Source organism: Amblyomma mixtum, chromosome 1, assembly GCF_055824585.1.
Source record: "Amblyomma mixtum isolate Tamu chromosome 1, ASM5582458v1, whole genome shotgun sequence".
NCBI lineage: Eukaryota > Metazoa > Arthropoda > Arachnida > Ixodida > Ixodidae > Amblyomma > Amblyomma mixtum.
Window position 1 is genome coordinate 311,310,088 of NC_143012.1, and position 23,203 is coordinate 311,333,290.

Sequence of the window (23,203 nt, forward strand, 5' to 3'; positions counted from 1 at the left end):
ACTGCCACTTTTTCTTCAACATTCGAGAGCTCTGCCATGCGCGATGCGTAATGCAAACATTTTGGGGGAATAAGGCACCATATTTTAATTTCAATCTCCAGAAGCATGCATCGATTGGCTGAAACAGTGGAAGTGGTTGGGTCTTTCAGCTGGCTTTCCAACATTTGTTTTCTTAATTCTCTTGTCCGTGTCGTCTTCTATGCTGGGAAGCATCAAGCATGGTTACTGAAACGCACATAATGTAGCCATCCTAACAATCACAAAAAAAGGAAGTATGTTCTTTGTGTGCAGCGAGCACTGGAGGCCAAGCGGGACAAGCTGAGCAGCCAGCATGAAGAGGCACGGCGCCTCAAGGAGAGCATCGATAGGCGTAGCCGGCAAGTGGCCCAGTTTCTGCGCAAGTACCTGACGCCACAGGAGTACGCCGATTACGACCACTTCGTGCGCATGAAGTCCAAGCTTCTTGTGGACGCGCGCGAGATCGACGACAAGATCCGGCTCGGCGAAGAGCAGCTGGCCGCGCTCAGGGCGGGCACCGCAGCCAGCACTGCCGCCTCCTGGAGGTCACTGGCGTCGTCTTAGGGCTCTCGGAGGACAACACTTCCTACACATGCGGATGGCCACGCTGTGTTAAATGGCCGCTAGCCAGGCTGTGGATTTCGAGGCTGAAGGGGCGAGGTCATAGGAAGGTGGAAAGCATGTGATGACTGCAAGCAGCCGGTGCACCTACATGGGCACCCTTACATTACTCTCCCTGGGCTGGAGAATGCTTCAACGAAAAGTTTCAGCGATGGCACTCTTATTGATTGTCTACAAGGACCAGGAGCAAGAATTTAATGGCAGCAGACAAGGTACACCTTGAGCGTGTTTCGTGGTGTGTCTCATCCTTCAGGGGCCGCGTTTACTTGATACAATTTTATATTTTTTATGAGAGACTGAATTCAGGGATGAATGGAGAACAAACGACGGTGTGTGTATAATCGCCATCACGATGGGAACAAAGGAAAAAGTGGTGGTTAAATTTTTAGTAGCTGAGTGAACTGTTCTTGAAGCATGTGTTACGGTATTGACAAAACACGAGAAGCATGTTATCAGAAACTGGACCAGTCATGCGTGCCCTTCCTTAGTCTCTTCAGCCTCATGATGCACTGCCACCTTGTGTAAATAAGTCACCCTAGCCCTCTCAGAGGTGTCATCAGTTGTCTAATGAGAGCATCATGGCCGACATCCAGCGACGACGGCAGCATCCGACATTGCGAAATCACACCGTGGTCTTTTGACCCCGCATGCTGCCCCCGGTTGGCAAAGAGTACCGGGAGGATGACTGTGACTCAGTTCATGAGGTGCCTGAGTGCTCCAGTGACTCATTTTTGGACTGCCCTCCTAGTGCCATATCAAGTTTTTCAAGCCCTCCCCTGTCCCAACTCCCCTCAGCAGTCGTCCCCTGTTCCTTGAGGTGGTCCCCAGAGGTCCCGCAATAATTTTGCTTCAAACTTTGGGTTTTTTTGTGTGCATCACTGCGAAGTCATCCTTGTTTTGTGAATTGTAGCACTGTTTTATGGTAGCACATGTTCATGTATGTTGCCTGGTCTTTCTGTTCCTTTTGCTTCAACAAGAAATCTTGACTTGTACTTTGCCTTCGTACTTTGTGCCAGTGGGGCAGCTAAACAGTGCATTCAAGCATGTATCTATCATTATTATTGAACAAAGGGAAGGGAAACTTGATCTGAGATTCTTCAAGGACAGTTTAATTAAACATGTTTTTCTATTGCTTTTATTACTATGGCTTTTGATTTTGTCAGCTTCAGATGAGGCACCAGGCAAAGGTAGTGGGTATTCATGCTCTGGCATACTTCCAAACTGGGCTTCATTTTTCCATCATGTTTCATGCCAACACACATGACGAAATTTCTCTGTGGTAGTGGCAATGTCATTGCACCTGCAAAAAACATGACTGTGCAGAGAGTAAATACTTTATTTACATTACATAGTTACTCATTATTCTAATCTTTAATAAACTAGAATCACTGAACAGAAGGGCACAGCTCATTTGGTTTGCAAGCAAGAAAAAGAAACAGGAGTCGTGTTCTGGTAATGTTATATTGTGAGTATGGTTGACCGGCTGTCACTACATATGAAGATAAGTGAACACCTTTACTGTTCGCCAAATGCAAGTTGTTCAGAAGCAGCTCTCCTAGAGTTTTTGCTGCTAAGCTAAGAGGAGGTATAACACCACGCTCTGCAACCACCAGCTGAGGTGAAATTTACATTACCGGTCGTCCCGACAGCGTGCACTCTTTAATCATACTAGATACGAAGCTGCAGACCAAAATCGAAGTATTTCATGCTGCCAGCTTTCGGATACAAATGGAAGCAGTGCATATGAGCGTAACCACTAGGCTTATTCAGCAGTGCCCTGGAACGTTTTAGGAGCCTTTAACAATTTGGCTGACTGCTACAGGTGGCACAGCATTTTGTAATGCTTTAACTTTCGACCAATCACCATACTGTGTTTAAAGACATGGCAGTGGTAGAAAATTTCATAAGTGGTTTGATTGAGGGCTTCTGCTAGCAGCCTCATGACCTGCACAGCCAGTCATGGTGAGCGTTAATGCTCACCTCCTTTGGCTTCTTTTACACTATTGTTAATAATATGGCAACTGCTGTTGGTGTTGTTGCATTGTTTTGTATTGAAAGTATACCTCTGTGGTCGGCGCTGCCAATGATCAAGCTAGAGGGCTCGCATTCATTTGAAGTTGACAACAAAGTGAAACTCAGTTAGGAACAGAGCATATGTGTTCCCCTGTTGCTGTTGAAAGGTAAGAGGAAAAAAAGAATGTATCTGCATTCCGCAGTTCTTCCACATCTGTGCGTTCTTTTTTCTGTTCTTTGTCGTGTGTACATCTACATATTTGCCATGGAGCTGTTCTGCATATCCGTTTTTTATTGCGTGTGGCCCCCTCCCCTCTTGTTTTCTTTTCACTTTAATTTATTCTTTCTCCCTCTGTCTACAACGCATAGGTCACTATATGAAAGGAGGGGAGGGCAGGTCCTGCTTTGATGGTAAGTACATTCTAGTGTGATAAGAAAGGAGGCGCTCCGCAGAGTCCTGTAGAACTCTGTTGAACTAGGTTGGTCGCAATATTTTCACTGTCTTAAAGAGAGAGTGTCATTTCAGGCAAGGAGAAACTGTGAATAGTAGTGTTCATTTTGGGGTGACGTGCTGGCGCGCATGTGGTGGTGTGCCTGGGTGTTTGATGCCTTGCATGTACCGCTTTCTCCTCACCACTCCTCCCCCTCTCGTTGCCTTCTTTGTGTTCTTTCCTGGCATGCTTACAGAACGAGAGAGAGAGAGAGAAAGATGTAGGCGTGACTGGTCCACGCTGTTGTAGAGTGTGTAATACCATAACGCGTGATTACCCCACGGCTGTCCAACTTAACAGTATTTTTGTAGGACCCCTTTTATCCTGAAGAGCGATGGGACGCAAACCTTCCGGGACGCGGAGTGCTTCAGTTTTTTTTTCTTTTTTTTTATCCGCCGTTATGGCCGTGTTGGTTCGAGACCCCAAGTTTTGTACAAAGCGAGAGAGAAAAGAGGCGGCTGTTCATCGCACTTGTGGCGTGCTTGAGAGGGCGCTCGCGTTTGTGCGTGTATGGAATTGCGAAGGGCGCAGCGCGCACGTGTGTGTCGTGTGGCAGGTTGCGGCACTTGTGACCTGTGTGCTTACTACTTGTTCACGTTTTCTTTTCCTGTACTTTTTTTTCCTTCCGCTTGTAATACGCACGGTTGCTCGAAGCCGCGCGTGTGTGCGTCCGCAGTCAGCGGCGCGTCCGTGGATTCTTAACACTTGTACATACGACAGAAAAGCCAGACGACAATGGCAAGTCTGTGATTTCAATAAAAAGCCACATTGCTGTGCAGTCCACACGTCTCGGGTCTTACTGCTGCACCACTCGGTGCTTTGCATATTGCCAGCATGGTTGGCTGGCTGCATGCATGTACCGTCAGCCATGACTATGGTGTAAGGCATGTAAGTGTGGCCACGGCACGAGAAATACCACTCGTGCAGCTCCAAGTCAGGCCTGTGACAGCAGCGTCTTTTATTGGTCGAGCGGTGCAACTTCGCCGACAGAAACAAAAACATACATGAACTATCACGTTCCATAGAAAGTGGCCAACCGGCTATGGCACTGTTCAGTGCATCCACACCATACACGTGCGGTTTCTTTGTTTTGAAGCGATAGCTTCACTCTGCTCGGTAAAGCCGGGTATCGCTGTGTGTGCAACATGACTTTCGGGAGAGCTGCCCACCGGATAGTGAGCAAACTGCCCACCGTGGCAGTTAAAGTAATGACTGCTCGCTAGGGAACAACAACCTATGTCGCACAAATTCCACCGGTGGCAGCACCTGTCATCATTTAACCGTTGCACCACTGTGCCAGGAGTGGTATGAGGACTCCCAGGGGTCTATGAATGTAGAGTGACCAGTTCTGCATATATGGGAATTAACCCATTACGCTATCACGTCATATTCTTAAGGCAGAGCTTAAGAGTCCCCTCTTTTAATATTTCTTTTAATGCAATAGCATTAGGAGGGTCATGAATGCGAAAACTGCCTGCCGGTGGCATCGGCGTCAGTGTGAAACCTCCACCTGCTAGATGGTGTTTAGGGGAATTTGCCTCTCCACTTATCAACCGTCCCCGTCTCCTGCCTGTATGTGCACTTCCATGAGAGACGCGGAATGACTGAACAAAAAAATTGGCTGGCTGTTTAGCATTGCTACGCATGGAATACTGCACGAAAGCACGGTTTTTGGAGGCGGATACCACCGCCACATACCTCAGAGTGCAATTGAGGTGTCCGCTGACCCATTATGCGCCTTCCTTTCTCTTATAACTAACGGAGTCTATAACCATGAAAACGAAAATTAACGCCGGTTTCAATGGAAGTGGCCCTCTCCACGGCGTGTACAGCTGGGCTAGTTGGTTGTTTGGTATATGAGACATGTTTCCACGCAAAAAAATACGTGGACAGATGAAGAGCGCACAACCACGATTATTATCTCGCTCGCTATTTGTTGCAGGATCTGCTTCTGAAGAAGAACACAACAGAGCAGTTAAAAGGGCCACAGAAACTGTTTTGGAACTTTTCAAACCCACGCCCTTAGAACCGGTATGACGTCACAAGAAAGAGATGGCACCGTTTAGACGTATTTTTTGGGCTATATACGAACGGTAAGTGCCAGTCGGAGCGGGGCAGCAGAGAGGCGAGCTTATAGCAAGTACGGTGCATATACTGGTGGTAGCCTGATAACCTGCTCGAGGAGAAAAAGGTGAGCTTGCAGTCACTGGCGACGTATACCTACCCAATCGACTTCTGCTACGCGTCCGCCCTTCGTTCTGCTTTCAAAAAAGGACTTTATTTTCCACCGATGTAGGAGGCCCCCGATGTAGGAGGGGGGCGCTTCCGCGACTATAGACAGGCGAAGTTGTGTTTCTTCGCGGCTTCCGTCGCCAGGCGGATGACTTGTTGCTGTTCGGCGGGGGACTCGCTTCGCAGCAAGGCGTCTCTACTTTAATGTTTTTCCTGGCGCCTGGAAAGTCAGGACATTGCCAGATTATATTGTGACGAAGACGAAGCTGGCAGTGGCGCGGGACGGAGCGCCCGCGCTAGGCCAGCGGCCATTAAATCATCTCGTAGTCATCGTTCACCACGCCTCATTCTTCGGCTGGCCGCCGTGTTACATTTGGTGTGAGGTGCGGGGGTCCCTTCATCGCCAGCCTGGTCGCGGAGCTTCGGCGTCCTGGGCCTGCCGTGGACGTCAGCCGTGAGTACCTGGTCAGCGCCGCACGGCCGTGCCCCAGCCCGCCCGACCTGAACCGACCTCGCCGCTCACCCCAGCCCCGTCCCCCGCCCGGACCACACGACACGACGACCCAAGACCCGACGGACCCAAGACCCCACCGACCAAAGACCCTACTGACCCAAGACCCAAACATGAAGACACGCCCCCCTGCCCCCGCCGTTCGGTGCGTCCAGAGACCTCGGCCGTCAGCTCCTGGCACCCTACGGCGCGGATGCTTCGTGGACCGGGACTCATTTTCTCATCTTTCTCATCGTGGCGGCCAGCACTGCACCACCTTCTACATATTGTTCGATCCTTCACTCAAGACCATCGCCATTTCGCCGTCTGTTCGTCACCGATCGGGACGATCGCTCGGAGGCCCCGGGTAGTGTGACGAAGACGAAGCTGGCAGTGGCGCGGGACGGAGCGCCCGCGCTAGGCCAGCGGCCATTAAATCATCTCATAGCCATCGTTCACCACGCCTCATTCTTCGGCTGGCCGCCGTGTTACAATATGATCAAGAGTACCCTTTTCTTCGCAGATTTTACATTTATCATCTGGTCTATCTTCTGTTCGCGTGAGGAACAGCCATACTGGATATGGGAAATTTACAGCGTGCAAGCGCCGCCAAGCGATCAGCCTCTCTGTTGCTTAAATTTCGGTCTGGCAGTGGCAGAGACCTTCTTCCGGCTCTATAGTGCTCCACGATTTCAGTGCAGGTTTGCGCACGCTCACCTTAGTGCCACAGATTTGTGGCACTACGGTTGCCCGGCATTAGAGAGCTCCGGCTAACTCTTGTGCCGCCTCGTTGCCTGGGACTGATTTGTGTGAGGGGGTCCAGATTACCGTAATTTAACGGTTCAATTCAGAACATGCTAAAACTTTGTTAGCCTCTTTCGAGACCCTTCCATTGCCAAAATTCCAGACGGCCGTTTTGCTATCGCTAATTATGATGTTTGCTTTCGTTCCAACGCAAGCGAGTGCTATTGCAACTTCCTCGGCTGTACCTATATTTCGGCTTTTAATGGATACGGCGGCGACTGGTACGCCACGGCCGTTGACCATCGTGGACTGCCCGACTTTCCATTAGCCGCGCCTACAACTGCATTTGTCCTGAAGTCTCTCAGTTGCGTGTTCTTTCGCCACCGCACGAGACAGTGACAGTGGAGTCATCTGCCGCACTCAAAGAAATGTACCGTCTTTGCGAAAGGTAACCAGGCAAAGATGTTTGCTTCTACGTCGTAGAGTGTAGCCTTTATGGCACCCCTAAATGCAAGAAGGTTTCGAAAGGTGAGAAGTTCGCCATACCTTACACAAATTTAGAGCATCAGGGGTAACCACGGCTAAGAAACAACGCCTCTTTCTTGGTTACTTCTGTCAAGTATGGTACATATACTGACTGTAGAGTTCACAAAAGAAAGAGCGCTGAACACCAGGCGAATGATCTTTGGACGTCCTTGAGCAAGAGGGGAACATTACGTACATATATACATTAAAAATATAACACTGAATAATAAAAAGGGAGGGGGAACCTAAGCTTCACCTCAAGCGTAATGGGTTAATTCCTATATGTGCAAAATATCATTATACTTTACATTCATAGATCCCTGGGAGTTTTCATACCCCTCCTCGCCGCGTGGTGCAGCGGTAAGCGACGCGCCACTGCCCTGCGATGGCAGGGGCTGCCACTGGCGGCGCTTATGCCACCAAGGTTGCTCTTCCCGAGCGACCAATCTTTAATTTAACTGCTACCTGCCATGGAAGGTAGTTTGCTCACAATCAGGTGGGCAGGTTGTGATGATGATGCCACAAGGTCACGTGACCTAGGCTGCTGCTTCGGGGATTTTTCACTCACAACGACGACGCCGGATTTTCTGCAGAACGGTTAAGGCTATATAGGTTTAACGCTATAGCGTTAAAACAAGCAAGTTTAAGGAAACAAACATGGCAAACAGCATGCTAAAGAAGGTAGCGTATTCCTTTCCGCTGACGTGTGGTGCTACATACATTGAACAAACGGGCAGATGTTTGACACACTGTACGAGCAGAACTACACATAAGTGTTCAATGCGTGGCCCATAAGTGCGCACCACACTTCGGAAAGCGTGTCCTGGGCAGGCCTCAATATCAACCAACCAGACAGAAGGAAAGAAATTTGACAAACTGGTCTTGAAAGTTGCTTGGCGATCAGATGTGTGCGGTCCTAACGAAAGAAATGTGTCAGTGTTCTCTCAATGTTTACCTACAAAGACCATTGTATACCTAGGAAAAAATGGTATTACGTGGAGTCTTTTTTTTTTGGTGTACTGTGCACGAAGGCACAAGTTTCCTCGATAATTATCGCACAGCTGCAGTTATTCTTCGTAACAAGTAACACACTTTCAGTTGTTAGTGCGCCTAAGTGTGTTCTCCGCAAAATTGAAAATTGGTTTTGAGGAAAGGAAAAGACGCAGTGGCTTTCTCGCATATCTGGGTGGACACCTGAACCGCGCCGTGAGGGACGGGTTAAAGGAGAGAGTGAACCACAGGTGATCGAAATTTCCGGAGTCCTCCACTACGAAAGAGGTCTCAGGAATAAATTTGACCACTTGGGGATCTTCAACGTGCACTGACACGGGCGCCTTTTGTGTTTCGCCTCCATCGAAATGCGGCCGCTGCGGTCGGGTGCGAACCCGGGTCCTCCGGCTTAGTAGACGAGCGCCTCAACCACTGAGCCAACTCTCCGTGTGCCGTTCATTTTTGGCGCCTTTTCGTGATTATAGCGCTAATAATGAAAGTGAAAATTGAACTACAGCGTCAAGCTGCCAAGCAAGCACGCCGAGACATTCGGTTGTGATCCGAGGTATCCAAGAGTCTCGTGTACGCGTGGGAGCACGAGCTGCGAGGGACGGGTGGGATAATTGCCAGGTGTGCTCACACTGCCGACAGCATTGACGAATGGCCCCTCACCAAAGCCAGCGCAGCTGCAGCACAGTAGATATGCGCAGCATGTTGCCAGGTAGCAGCACTCACGCAGACCGCGTTACCATCCTGTTCGCAACGGTGCATTGCTTCACGGAGGCAGACAGAGATGGCGCCAAGGGGAGGCGGAAGTTGGCGGACGCCGTCACTAAAACTTGCCGGACACCTGCTTCTGTATCTGACAAGGTGATATTATTCGCTATTGAGGACCTCAAATGTGGTGACAAGCACTTACACCGTGTCCTAATGTTGGCTAAGCAACTGCCTGGGCAGTTGGCATCACTGGGCATCAAGTACTGCGCTATGGGACGCCAGCATTCAACGTTAAAGGTGCACTGAAGAGGATTCTGAACTAGTCTTTTGCCGCGGGAACTCGATCTACACGTTCCTAGCATTCTTAGAAACTGCGACTTATTCCCCGCTGTGGCCGATTTCCCTAATTAAATCGAATTAACGTCCGGCTCTCGCCTTTATTTTTTGAATTCTCCGCGTACGGTGGGCGGAGTCGACCAACGCGTGAAAAGCCTTTCAGCCAGCTCCGTGGAGGCTTTGCTTTCGCTTTATTTTGTTTTTTAGGTTTCCATGAATAAATAGTTTCATTCGCAGATAATATAGCCGCAAAAGAAGCCCGCAGAAAAAAAAAATACGCGCGGACTATTTGCTACTACGGACTACTGCGTATTACTCCGCCGATGGCAGAGCGGCAAGCCGCCACGGGACTGGGTGAAAGGGGCTCCACGCGTTGGTCGACTCCGCCCACCGTACGCAGGAGAATTTAAAAAAAAAAAAGGCGGGAGCCGGACGTTAATTCGATTTAATTACGGAAATCGGCCACACAGGGCAATAAATCGCAGTTTCTAAGAAAGCTCGGAACGTGTAGATCGAGTTCCCGCGGCAAAAAGACAAGTTCAGATTCCTCTTCAGTGCACCTTTAAGCTTTCAGTCGGCGTTCGTGGCGCGGTGTCCACCAACAAAGTGAGCCAGTTGTGCGCCTTCCCTTTTCTCAAAACCAAGAGCGGGTTCAGACCACTAATAATTAGGGGTGTGCGAATATTCAAAATTTTCGCATATAATTCGAATATTATATTTTTACTATTCGTATTCGATTCGAAATCCAAGTATTTGTATTGTTTCGAATACTCGACCCGACGCGAATATTCGTACCCAGCCGAATATTCTACTGCGAGCACCGGCGTTCATATCGGTCCGCAAGAGCAAATATGAAATAAAGATTTAACTCTGCGAAAGGGTTAGGACACAAGGGAGACACATTCACGACACTTGGAAGCGCGCTTCTAAGTGTCGAAGCTGCGCTTCTAAGTGTCGTGAATATGTCTCCCTTGTGTCCTAACCCTTTCGCGCAGTTAAATCTTTATTTCAGAAATGAACCAACTAGCCCGGCAAATCCTTTTGCCCAGAGCCAATTGAGAGGGCATTTTTGTGGCTGGAGAAGTTGCTTCAGCTAGAAGGGAACTAACTACTTCTGCCTGACCATGTGGAGCAGCCGGTTTTCCTTCATGGCAACCTTTTATGTTCCACTCCTCTAAGAATAATGTTCGAGACTTTGATACTTTTTGTGCAGCCACACACATCTTTTGTGTTTATTTCATCACTCATAGTTGAACTGTGATGTTCTTGGATGTTCAAATAATGTTTTATAGTGATTAAATACGTCTGTCCTTGATTATTCGATATTCGATTCGATATTCGGAACCAAGTATTCGTATTCGATTCGTATTCGAAAAATTTGATATTCGCACACCCCTACTAATAATAGAAAGGGAACTAGACACTCTTACTTCGTGAAAGCCGGCCCTGGAGCTCGGATTTCCTCAACACGCAACCACAGGTGTTCATCGTCATCATTTATTGTACCTTCAAGGGGCCAAAGGGCATTGCGTAAACTACATAGATTGAATTGCATTACTCTAGATTAGATAAGATCAAATTACGTTACAGAACGCAGCGATGCCGTGCCACGCAGTTCGTCGAATGCGGCGGCGTTGCGATGTTTGGCGGACGCTGCTCGCCCTCCGTCGAGGATCTTCGCAAACCGCGTTGCCTTGCTAAGCAGGCGCAAGTAATGCTTCCTGGTGTCATCTATGGGTGCACTAGGCCCCACCACGCCTTTCCAAGCAGAGCATGTGATGTCAGATAAAAAACTTTGCCAATGCCTCTCCTAATGCGTCGCCAATTGATGTTCTGCACCAAACATATCTGTCAAATAGTGGGGGCAAACCTTGAAACTCCTACCAGCTCCGAGCAGATCCACCAAGGTGAGCTTCTCACTAACTGTGCCGCTCCTGAAGACCGCTGCCATGGCGTCGCAGGTGGAAGACGTTGTGCTGTCCTGGAGGGTCAAGTCCTTCAGCCGCTCACACACGACCAGCGCTAGGAGCAGGGCGCTGGCAGATTCCGTAGACAGATGGTATCCGACGAACTTGACGGTGTGGAGAGTCGGGCCGTTTTCTGTCAGCACTTCGGCCACCTTGGGCGCCAGGGCGCCGCTGACAAGAACGTTGGTGCGGTCGAGGACACGCAGGCGGGCCGAAGGCACAGAAAAATCCGCTCTCAGGCTGAAGCCTGCAGCGGATGCAGCACGACGCGTTGCAGGTTGGGCGTCGGTCCAGCGTTGGCAGACGACACGAAGGAGAGCCGCTCAAACTGCGTTCGGTCGTACACTCGACTTCGTGGATGCAGTGCTGCTGTCTGGGCAGCCAAGCCATCAAGAAAGCGCCGTCGTTTTTCACAGCCGCCAACACGGTACCTGGCCCTGTAGTCACCTCGGTCGCCGAAGGAGCGCAGACGCAGGCTGCCCGGCTCGAACTTGGTTAACACCAGCTTCGCCGCCCACAAGGCCTTGTTCCACGAGGCTGGCTGGCCGATGAGCCAGCATTCTGTGGACGCGTCTGATGAACAGGAGCGCTGGGTGCTAAGGCCACGTAGCAAGCGTCCAAGGTTCCAGCGCAAAGGGCCACCCGCACCGTCCATGCTAATATTGAGGGTTCAGCTGGTTACCAAATGTTCTGTGGGTACCGTGCTATCAGAAGAAAGGTCTGTTTCCACCAGAACGATCTAGGCTGCGCTTGGATGAAGCGTTGGTCGAGCGTTCGGAAAAGCAGCCGAACCTACGAAGCCTAGCACGGTCTAGAACACGAGCGTGCACGAGCGCCTCGACTAGCGTTCTGGAAGCATTGGGCTCTGGAACTGGCTCTGGATTCTTCTCATCAAACCAGCCGAAGCAGCTCCACCTATCGTCCCGCCCGATCGCTTTGCATGCGGCTTCGCGAACACACATGGCGAACTTAATCATGTTATTTTATTGCGTAAGCAATACTGTGCCAGATTTCGAGCCGTCGCGTAGCTCCTGGCTTTAGTGAACTAGAATACTCATCTCACTCTATACTCTAGTTCACTATACTCCTGGCGTTGACCTTGAATAGCGTTGCTTCAGCAGCGCTCCGCCAGATGGCAGCGCCGTCGGCGCGCCGCGCGGCAGCATGAATAAAGGCTCATCTAGTATGCATGGCTCTCATAAATAGAAAGAAAGAAATAAAAAATAAAACATGAAAAGAAACGAAACAAAAAAATGCAATAAAAACAAAATGAAATAAGAAAAATTAACAAAAAACAAACAGTGCGCCAGGAAACGCTTTCGCCTTGCATTGATGGCATTCGAATGATATCGGTTAATTAGCCTAATTTCTAGTCAGACCACACAAATAAAAAACACCGAATAGGAGGAGAAGGAGGAAGAACATTTATTTCCGCCGAATATGGCGCGGTAGGCACCTTCTGGTTCGCGCGCAGGCGTCCGGGGAGGCAGTCTGTCGCACCGCGGCCGAAGGACATCCAATCCCGTCTAGGAGAAGTCTTCAGCCTCGGCCGCCAGGCGGACAGCGAAGCGCTGAGTTTTTTCGTCGGAGCTTCTCAGCGTGGTCTCCCATTAATTGCTAGTTTTAATCGCGTTGCGCCCTGGGGCACGAACGCATCTCCAAATTATGTGATCTAATGTTGCCACGTGGCCGAAAAATTTACAAATTTCGGTTTCGGCACCGTCCCTCATCCGCCCTCTGGCGCCCGTCCAACTCCTCCACAGGGGCGAGAAGAAATTTCGAGCTTGGAGTCTTCTCCAGTCGTACGACTCCTTTTTACTCAGGGATCTATCCGGTGGCGGATATATCCTCCGGTCTTCCTTCAGATTTTCGGTTACATCCCTAAACATACCAATACTTTGTTTGCTTTTAGATGATATTGTGGAGGCGTCCGCAGCACCCTGAGGTAGCGAAGAGCGGGCGAGCATGTGGGCAGCCTCGTTGCCGGCGAGACCGGCGTGTGCTGGGGTCCAGATTATAGCCATGCTTTCGGCGAGAGACAACTCGTTCAGAATTTTGGCGGCACGATTGCTGACTCTACCCTTGCTAAAATTCCTAACCGCCGCTTTGCTATCGCTGATGATGTGTTTCACGCCTGGTCGTGCAATGGCAATGGCTATTGCATCTCCTCCGCCTCTACCAGCGGTAGATCTCGGTTTCTTTCGATTCCTATGGCGATCCCGGTGTCTAATAGGGCGACTGAGGTTACGTCACCTTCTTTACCGATCGCTGCATCGGTGTAGGCGACCGATCCCGGCAGCAGTTTGTCCAATTTGTTAGCGAGGTGCTTAGCTCTGCTTTTCCTCCTCCCCTCGTCGTGTACGGGGTGCATGTTCTTCGGTATGGGCAAGACGCATAGATGCTTTCTGATTGCTCGATCTATGCTTTCCCTGACACTTTCGCCTTCCCCGGGCGCTAGTAGGTTTACCCAGTCGAGGATTTGTCTACCTGCCGTCGTTCCTGCGAGTCGCTCTCTCTGGGATATCCTGACCGCCTCAGCCAGCTCTTTCCACTCATTATGCAACCCCACTCTCTGTAGAATGTCGTTAGAAGTAGTTATGGGGAGCCCTAGCGCACTTAGTGCATCTCTTAATTATGGTGTTTATTTCCCGTTCTTCGCTCTTGTTGATATTTAGGAATGGAGTCACGTAGCAGATTCTGCTCGTGACAAAAGCTTGTATAGAAAATTGGTAGAGTTGGGGAATCGAACCAGGGTCTCCGGAGTTTGGAATGAACAAAGGTGCGTCTCCCATCTTCCTCCATTCCCGTTACGGCGAGGTCCAGGTGTCTACCGGTCACTGTGAGAAATTCGTAAGCAACGCTAAGTGATCGAAAAAGGCAACATTCATGCCATTTCCTTTCCTCAAAAACCAATTTACCGACGAGCAAGGCGTACAGCCGAACGGGCGATGGCGTTCTGTGGACCCTTGCGACGTGGCGGAATGGTCACGTGACCAAATATGGCGGCACCCATGCTCCCGCGCAGTTAAACGTCTATAAATGCGCGCTTGCCTTGGCGTGAATGCTTTGCTATGCAGTCCTCTAAGGAAAAGTGACAGCGACAGGAAGAAGCGAGAAAGCGACAACGTGCACAAGAAACGCCAGAACAGCGTGAAGAACGTCTTGTGAAGCGTCGGGCTAAGGATGCAGCTCGGCGACAACGTTCTACCACGCAGAGTGGTTCCACGTCATCGGTCACAGATGAATCTCAACACCTGACTGCTCAGGAACGCCGCAATGCTACCAGGCGAAGGCAACGCGCCGAAGAATCGCCACAAGAACGCGCACACCATTGCTTATGCAATTTACCCGGTTTAAACAGAGCTAAACCACTGCCAATTTTTTGTTATGCGATTTTTGGATTGGATTGTAAAACGTTTATTGCCAACAGTCTGAAGGGCATATAGGCCCCCCGCCTAAACGACGGCCAGAAGGTCTTGGCTCCTGGCGGCGTCTTCGGCCAGTTGGACGACTTTTGTTTGAGTCTCCGGATCGGAGCTGAGTAGGAGAGCCTCCCATTGTTCAAGTGACTTTATTTTTTGTCCCTCCAGGGGGGCAAAAGGGCATTTCCAGAGAATATGGTTGAGATCCGCTTTGGCCTTACATTGCTTACACTCGTTTGAATATTGTCCCGGATAATAACGATTACACATAACGAGAAAGTTTTCGAAGTGTTCTGTAATTAGGCCTTCGCTTACCGCATTTAATGATAAGCCTCATCTTTCAGCAGGGTATGCGTGTGCAAAGCCTACAAATCCGACTGTTGGTGCTAAAGAAAGCTCCCGGCATCCAGAGCTTCTGGTTTTTGTACTCGCCAGAAGCATCGAATCACTGACAAAAATCGAAAATGCTCTGCTCTGTCCTGATCAGAATATATTTCGAAGTGAGCAGTTGCTGTTTTCGTGGCATGTTTAAGAGAGAAAAAAAAAAGTGAACTGGATGACCGCAATGTGGTGCCAGTAGCCTCGACTACATTGCTACGAGAATTGTCGTGCATCCTTCCGGGTGGTGTCGTACGTACGGTTTCTCGTTACATGTAGCCTACAGGTACCAGTAATTAAAGCTAGAGGCTAGCTCACGACAGATATTCGAACAGAGTGTGCCACTCGGACCTCTGTGGATTCAAGGTTAGTGGAATCAGCATTGTTGTTGTGACTGAAGAAACGACGAAAGGGAAAGTGAAGAGGATTGCCCACTGACTCTAGCTGAGCCACGATCGCTGCCACATGCAGAGGAGAGCTGAAAGACAGATGAAAGATTTAAAGCTTTCTTTTTAAGGGGGGGGGGGGGGGGGGGGTTAATGCGTGTCCCAAAGTGACTCAGGCTATGAAGGACGCCGTAGACAAGGGCTCCGGAAATTTCTACTACCTGGGGTCATTTAAAGTGTTCTGACATCGCACAGTACACGGTCCTCTAAAATTTCGCCTTCTTCGAAAGTGTGAAAGCATAGACGCGCGACGCATAAACCGCGTCAGCCAAAGCGTCGACGCCAGCTGTAACAGATAATGGCGCGTTTCAATGGAAGTGGCGGTGAAAATATTTTAATGAAATTGTTTAGGAGGCTGTAGCGGCGGGTGGAGCTCTCAGTCCGGAACCCTGTTGGCGTAGGCTGCTGTCCGGGCTCTTTCGATGAGTCGCTTTTGACTCGTTTCGTCCGAGCTGGTCAGAGCTGCCTCCCACCCCTCCTGCGTTGGCTGGTTATTGACAGTGACCGCCTGATTTCGTTGGCAGGCCCATACCATATGGTACAGGTCCGCCTTCTCCCCGCAGAATTTGCAGTGTAAGTCAAATGACTCCGGGTCTATTGCGTGTAGTCTTCGTGGGTTGTTGTAAGTGTTGGTCTCTAGCTTTCGGAGGTGTAGTTCCTCCCCTTTGCCCAGTGTCTTAGCCGGCGGAGGGTAGGTCCGACGGGATAATCTTAAGTGCTGAAGTATGTCGTTAAAGTTAGTAATGGGGTAGGAGGTTCCACGGCATCCGCACTGGGAACCCGGGGGAGAAATGCTCAGGCTGAGGCATGTGCGCTCTCGTTACCTGGGGTGCCTTGGTGACCTGGTACCCATATTAAGTGTTCGTGTGCGGGTTCGTAGCCACGGGTGTAGCTATCTTGCAGGATTTTAGCTGCTAGTGGTGCGATCCTGCCCCTGAGGTAATTGCCATACGCTGTCTGTGAATCTGCAAGAATGTATTCCGAGCTAGTGTGTGTTGCAGCTAAAGCAATCGCCACTTCTTCCGCAGCCAGTATGTCCTGGCTAGCCAGTACTAGTCCGTCCACTGTTTTATTTTGGAGCACTACCGCGACGGCCGTCAATCCCTGCTCGGTACCCGCAGCATCGACATAGAACACGCCCTCGCGCCCGCCGTAGTGGCTTTTCATAGCTTCGGCTCGTGCTTGTCGTCGTGACTGGTGAAGATCGGGGTGCATATTCCTGGGTAGTGGCGCTGCCTTGAATTGTCCTCTCCATGAAGCTGGAATGTCGTTTCTAGCGTCTAGCTGTCGGGGAAAATTGATGAATTCGTTTTTGAAAGCAGGGGGGTCCACGGACCACGCGACGAGCGGTTAGACCTGGCATAGTATTGCTTTCGCAATACAACACTTTACTAACAGTTCTTGTCATGAAGGAAGCTTTGTGGTCGGAGAAATAGATGGATATACGCTCAACTTCCTGCACCAATGCCTGGTTCTCAAAGACTAGGTCTGTGCAAGTATTTCGCGGGGTTGTCACAGCCGTGCGAGGCGTTACGAGAGAAAGGAACAGGATGTCCTCACATTCAGGAGCGGGTCCGAGTGCCCGAACTCTGGAGACGCGCCGTCAGAGTTCGACCCCTCCCCACTAAGATGGATAAGGAAGACCATAGTGGTCGTCGCCAGGCTAGGGCGGAAGCCTTAGCGCGCCACTATGGCAACAAGCAAGGTGTCTACTACGTAGATGTAGCCGGGCCGACCCACGGGGGGTGGTACACTGCCGCGGTCATACATCAAGAAATACAGGTGGATGGTCTGTCCTTTCAAGCCCCAGGCACAACACAAGCTGAAGAGGTTGCTATCGCCCTAGCTGCTTCTGATACCAAATCAAAACACATCATAACTGATTCGCGTTCGGCGTGTAAAAATTATGAGACTGGCTGGATAACTCCACTAGCTGAACGAATATTAAGGAACTGCAGCCGAGACACCGATCCTACTCCCCACTGCATAGTTTGGACTCCGGGCCATCAGGGCCTAGCAGGAAACGAAGCTGCAGACGCGGCGGCCCGAGCACTCATTCACCGGGCGTTCCCATTGGCTCCTGAGCACCTGAAACCTGAAGGTGGCTCTTTACTCTCGTTCAAAGACATAACATCTTATTATAAGGATAGGCACCGCGTGTACCCAGCCCCTGCAAAGGGACTGGGGAAAGCAAACGAACGCGTTCTACTTAGACTATTCACTAATACAATGCTGTGCCCGGCAGTATTAAAACATTTCGATCCCGCGTTCACTGGCAGGTGCAAACACTGTGGCGAGGTGGCTGACACCTACCACATGGTTTGGGCTTGCCAGCGCAACTCAGCTCTCTCCCCCCACCCCAACCCTACCAGAGAGGAATGGGAGGCGGCCCTGCTTGGCTGCTCGGACCTTCAGGCCCAAAAGGCTTTGGTCAAGAGGGCTAAGCTGGCGGCTTCGACCAATGGGGTCCCGGAATAGGGACTCCACCCATTGCGGGGCTCTTTAAAAAAGCCTCACCTCTTTTATTAAATAAAGGCTTTTCATCATCATCATCATCCCGCATAAGAAATTCCTGTTTGTCTTTATATCTACATTAAAGTCCCTACCCACCCTGCCACTCTGGCAGGTGGCAATTAATCGCGAGAGAGCGCACACCGTTGTCAGCGCTAACGCATGCCGCCCACATCTGTTTCTCATCCCCCCACGTATACCTATAAGAACGTTTCAGGCTTCCACTGACCCAGGGAGCCAGTTATGTGCACTTCCTTTCCTTAAAATGATCGGGGCGTAAAACGCTGTCAACGCCAACGCCAATCAACACAATGAACGCCGACGGCCTATGGCTTCAGCGCCGCGTTTCAGGCACAACGTTGTCAATGCCTGCAGCCCACATCTCTCTCTCTCTCTCTCTCTCTCACCACCCCACATACCTATAAGCGCGATTCAGGCGTCCCTCACCCAGGGCGCCAGTTATGGGCGCTTCCTTCCTACAATTTTTTTCTCCTCGTACCGTGCACGACATCGCAGATTTTCGCGATGTTTATCGTATGGCCGCAGTTATTCTGGGCAACAATTAAGAAACAAACTTTCGGTTGTTTGGTTTGGTTTGTGGTGGTTTAACGTCCCAAAGCAACTTTCGGTTGTTAGGTAAATTGGTTTTTGAGGAAAGGAAATGGCGCAGTATCTGTCTCACATAACTCGGCGGACACCTGAACCGCGCCGTAAAGGAAGGGAGGAAGGTGGGAATGAAAGAAGAAAGAGTGAGAGAGAGGTGCCGTAGTGGAGGTCTCCGGAATAATTTCGACCACCTGGGGATCTTTAACGTGCACTGACATCGCACAGCACACGGACGCCTCTTGCGTTTCGCCTCCATCGAAACGCGGACGCCGCGGTCGGGTTCGAAGCCGGGTACTCCGGCTCGGTAGACGAGTGCCTTACCACTGAGCCACCGCGGCGGGTCAGTGCGCCTGTGTTCTCCGTCTGCCTTCATTTTTGGCGCCTTTTCGTAATTACACGCCTGAAAAAGTAAGTGAAAATTGCAAATCAGTGTAAAGCTCCCAAGCAAGCACGCCGATTGGATTGGATTGGAGTAAACTTTATTTGTGCCTGCAGTTGGACGCTCGCGCGCCCCGACGAGGGCCTACGTCGTCTACGAGGCTGCCGTTACTCGGCGCGGGTCTCCGCTCGCCGTTGCCGGCTCGCTGGATCCCTGCCTTTCGAGCGCCCCGAGGACCTGCTGGACGGCCCATAGCTGTTGGTCATGGTCGTTGCTCTTCGCGGCTGCCTCCAGCCGCGGCGGGATTGTTCCTGATCTTGCTTCATTTGGATTTTTGATGCAGTCCCACAAGATGTGCGTGTGATCTGCCGGCTCCCTCCGGCAGACTCTACACGTATCGGTCGGGTAGGTCTCGGGGTACATGCGATGCATCAGTCTCGGGCTCGGTAGCGATCCGGTCTGGAGCCGAGGCACTCGATTGCGATCAGAGGTATCAAGCAGCTGCGTGCGTTATCGCCGGAAACTGACGGCGGGAGTGCCTCTGGTACGCGTGAGAGACGAGCTGCGAGGGACGGGTGGGTTAAGTGCAAGATGCGCTCGCAATGCCGACAGTTTTGATGGATGGGCCCTCACCAAAGCCAGCGCTGCTGCAGTGCAGTACATGCGCAACATGCTGCCAGGTAGCAGCACTCACGCGGTCCCTGTTGCCATCCAGTTTGCAACGGTGCACTGCTTCACGGAGGCAGACAGTGACGGCGCCAAGGGGAGGCGGAGGGGTGCGGACGCCGTCACTAAAACCTGCCAGGTACCTCCTTTTGTATTTGGCAAGGTGATATTATTCGCTATTAGGTACCTTAAACACGTTAATAGTTTGGTTTATTGGCTTATTGGGGTTTAACTTCCCAAAGGAACTCGGGCTATGAGGGACGCCGTAGTGAAGGGCTTCGGAAATTTCGACCACCTGGGGTTTTAACGTGCACTGACATCGCACAGCACACGGGCCTCTAGAATTTCATCTTCACCGAAATTCGGCCGCCACGGCCGGGATCGAACCCGCGTCTTTCGGGTCAGCAGCCGAACGCAATAACCACTGGTCCACCGCGGCGGGCCAAAAACACGGCAACAGAAGCACTTGAGAAAGCTGTATAGCTTTCCTTTGTAGCCGTATACGGCTGCGCTCGGGTGGATTTCAATGAGTAATTACTCCCTTATTGGAAGCACATACACCGTGTCCTAAAGATGGCTAAGCAACTACCTAAAGACGTCACTGGACATCAGGTACTGCGGTATGGGACGCCAGCATTCAACGCTATGCTGAGCTGTCAAGCTTTTAGTCGGCGTCCGTGGCGCGCTTGAGATGTGCACCGAGAAAGTGAACCGGTTGTGCGCCTCTCCTTTTCTCAAAACCAAGAGTGGGTTTAGATCACGAATAAGATTAGACAGGGGACTACACTGTCTTGCTTCGTGCAAGCCGGCGGATTTCCCCAAAATGCAACCACTGGTGTTCATCGTCATCATTTATTGTATCTTCAACGGCCCAAGGGTATTGCGTTAATTACATACATTACATTGCTTCATACTAGATCAGATAATATTGCATCAAATTACGACCCGCGGCGATGCCGTGCTACATAGTTTGTCGAATGCGTTGGCGTTGCGATGTTCGGCACACGCTGCTGGCCCAACGTTGGGGATCTTCACTAATCGCGCTGCCTTGCTGAGCAGGTCCAAGTTGTGCTTCTTAGCGACATCTATGGGTGCAGTAGGCCGCACCACGTCTTTCCCAGCGGAGCATGCGACACTTATGCTCGATAGATTGCCATTCCTAGGCACCATCTCATGAGGCATGTTGCCAATGCTCACGATGTGCAGCTCGGCCAAGTTCCTCGGATTGAGCACACTTCGACAGGCGACCAACGAAATAGGCACGGGTTATATATCAGGGCGTCAAATACCGCGCCGCGTCCTCACTTTCATTGTCAGCCCTGTGCGCGTCCAAGTGAAAGCTTTGGACGCATCCACATGTCCGTACACAGCGCACCGATGACGGCTCCCGGTGTGTTGCCATCATCGGCAATGCCGTCACCCACGTCGTCTGTGTGGCTAGAGCGTAGGCAGTGATTCAGGGAGCACAGTACGCCGTCGAGAAACACTCCGTGGAAAACCTTCACCTTGGCAGCGCATCGAGGGCCTCTGCCAGGGCTGGCGGCACGAGCAGCCGGTGCACGAACAGGAGGAACTGAATGCCTCACGGATGGCGTTTCCCCCTTGTATAATAGGCGATGTGCTGTTTATCTTAGGCAGCACGAGGCTTTTCGGGCTCGTGAACACAACTTGCTGACAGTTTCTGCTTCCAGCTAGGGTACGCTTGTCCAAGTTTTCATGCCCTAAAGTGTAATTCGCGGATTGTGCCTCGGCAATACGTATCGCTTTGCTGCTATCAAAGCTACAGTTTAGCAGCGTCAACGTTGCCTGATAAACTTTGCCAATGCCTCTCCCAGTGCGTCACAAATAGGTGTTTGTTTCCAGTGCCAGGTGCTAGCAAACAGATCTGAGAAATAGTGAGGGCTAACCTTGCAACGCCTAACAGCTCCGAGCAGACTCTCCAAGGTGAGATTCTGGTGCTGCTCCTGAAGACCTCTGCCATGGCTTCGCAGACGGAAAAGTCAAGTCTTTCAGCCGCTCACACGCGACTAGCGCTATTCTTGAGAGCTGCTCTCCGACGAGTGACGGTGTGGAGCGGGCCGTTTTTCCCTCGGCACACGAACGTTGGTGAGGTCGACGTCAGGCAGGCGGGCCGAAGGCAAGGAAAAATCCACTCTCCGGCTGAAGCCTGCAGCGGATGCAGCACGACGCGTAGCAGGTTGGGCGCCGGCTCAGCGATGCCAGACCACGCGAAGTAGACCTTCTAAAGCTGTGTTCGGTCGTAAACACGGACTTCGTGGATGCAGCGCTGCTGCCCGGGCAGCCAAGCCATCAAGAAAGCGCCGTCGTTTTCACAGCCGCCAACACGGTACCTGGCCCTGTAGTCACCTCGGTCGCCGAAGGAGCGCAGACGCAGGCTGCCCGGCTCGAACTTGGTTAACACCAGCTTGGTCGCCCACAAGGCCTTGTTCCGCGAGGCTGGCTGGCCGATGAGCCAGCATTCTGTGGACGCGTCTGATGAACAGGAGCGCTGGGTGCTAAGGCCACGTAGCAAGCGTCCAAGGTTCCAGCGCAAAGGGCCACCCGCACCGTTCATGCTAATATCCAGGGTTCAATTCGTTCCAAAATATTCTGTCGGTACCGTAATATCAGAACAAGTAGGTCCGTTTCCAGCAGAGCGATTTAGGCTGCGCTTAAATGAAGCGTTGGTCGAGCGTTGGGTATAGCAGGCAAACAAACGAAGCCTAGTAAGGTCCAGAACACGAGCGTGCACGAGAGCCTCTTCTAGCGTTCTGGAACCATTGGGCTCTGGAACTGGCTCTGGATTCTTCTCATCAAAGCAGCCAAAGCAGCTCCACCTATCGCCCCGCCCGATCGCTTCGTATGCGGCTTAGGGAACGCACGTAGCGAACTTCATTATGTTCATTTTTATATGCGAGTAAGTTTGCGAAGTGTTCTGTAATTAGGCCTTCGCTTACCGCGTTTATTGATGAGTCACTTACTTTTCAACGAGGTATGGGTGTGCAAAGCCCACAAGGCCGCCTGCTGTTGCTAAAGAAAGCTCACGGCACCGAGCGCTTCTGGTTTTATGCGAAGCATATTACTAGAGCTACACTACAGCCCGTCGAGCGCGGCGGTGGAGCTACCATTGACCTTTAGCGTGACCACGTGACACCACGTGACAACATGACGTCACAGCAGAGGAGAGATGGGCTGCCGGCTCGCGCGGTCGGCCACGGCGGTGGAGGCTCCACATCAGAGACGCGGCGGCTGACCACGTGACAACATGACGTCGCAGCAGAGGAGAGATGGGCTGCCGGCTCGCGCGGTCGGCCGCGGTGGTGGTGGAAAACATTTATGTACAGGTATAATACAGGAGGTTATGCATGAGCTGACCCAGAGGGGGCCAGCCCTTACAAATACTAGGTGGAGGTCCCTAGTTCGGGACCCCAGTGGCATCGGCCGCCGCCCAGGCTCGCGCGACCAAGGCCCGTTGGGCCTGCAGGTCAGAGCAGCCGAGCAGGGTCGCCTCCCAGTCCTCCCGGGTTGGGTTGGGGTGAGGGGGGATAGCAGGGTTGGAGGGGCAGGCCCACACCATGTGGTAGATGTCCGAAGACTTCTCCGCACAGTGCGGACAGCTGCCCGAGAAAGAAGGGTCGAAGTGTTTCAGAG

The 23,203-nt window shown here is 51.4% G+C and overlaps 2 protein-coding genes across 5 annotated transcripts in view; one reads left to right on the forward strand and one right to left on the reverse strand.

Annotated features, from left to right (window-relative positions):
* Positions 1-3,921, forward strand: part of Shrm (shroom) — a 444,260-nt gene extending 440,339 nt beyond the window's left edge. For both annotated transcript variants that reach the window (XM_089566904.1, XM_089566905.1), the window contains one exon: positions 292-3,921. In XM_089566904.1, coding sequence (XP_089423030.1) covers positions 292-582 — 291 coding nt within the window. In that variant the 3' untranslated portion in view covers positions 583-3,921. The remainder of the gene's footprint in view (positions 1-291) is intronic.
* LOC149372430 (uncharacterized) overlaps positions 1-22,349 on the reverse strand; it is a 276,300-nt gene extending 253,951 nt beyond the window's left edge. Inside the window, exon 1 of one of the 3 annotated variants that reach the window (XR_016286998.1) lies at positions 11,062-12,038. Coding sequence is in view for 1 of the 3 variants with exons in the window: in XM_089566906.1 (XP_089423032.1) it covers positions 21,460-21,533 (74 nt within the window). In the remaining 2 variants the exon portion in view is untranslated. Of the gene's footprint in view, positions 1-11,047; positions 12,039-21,459 lie in introns of those variants that run through there. The other 2 variants (XR_016286997.1, XM_089566906.1) reach the window with 2 other exon arrangements.
* Positions 22,350-23,203: the final 854 nt, after the last annotated feature.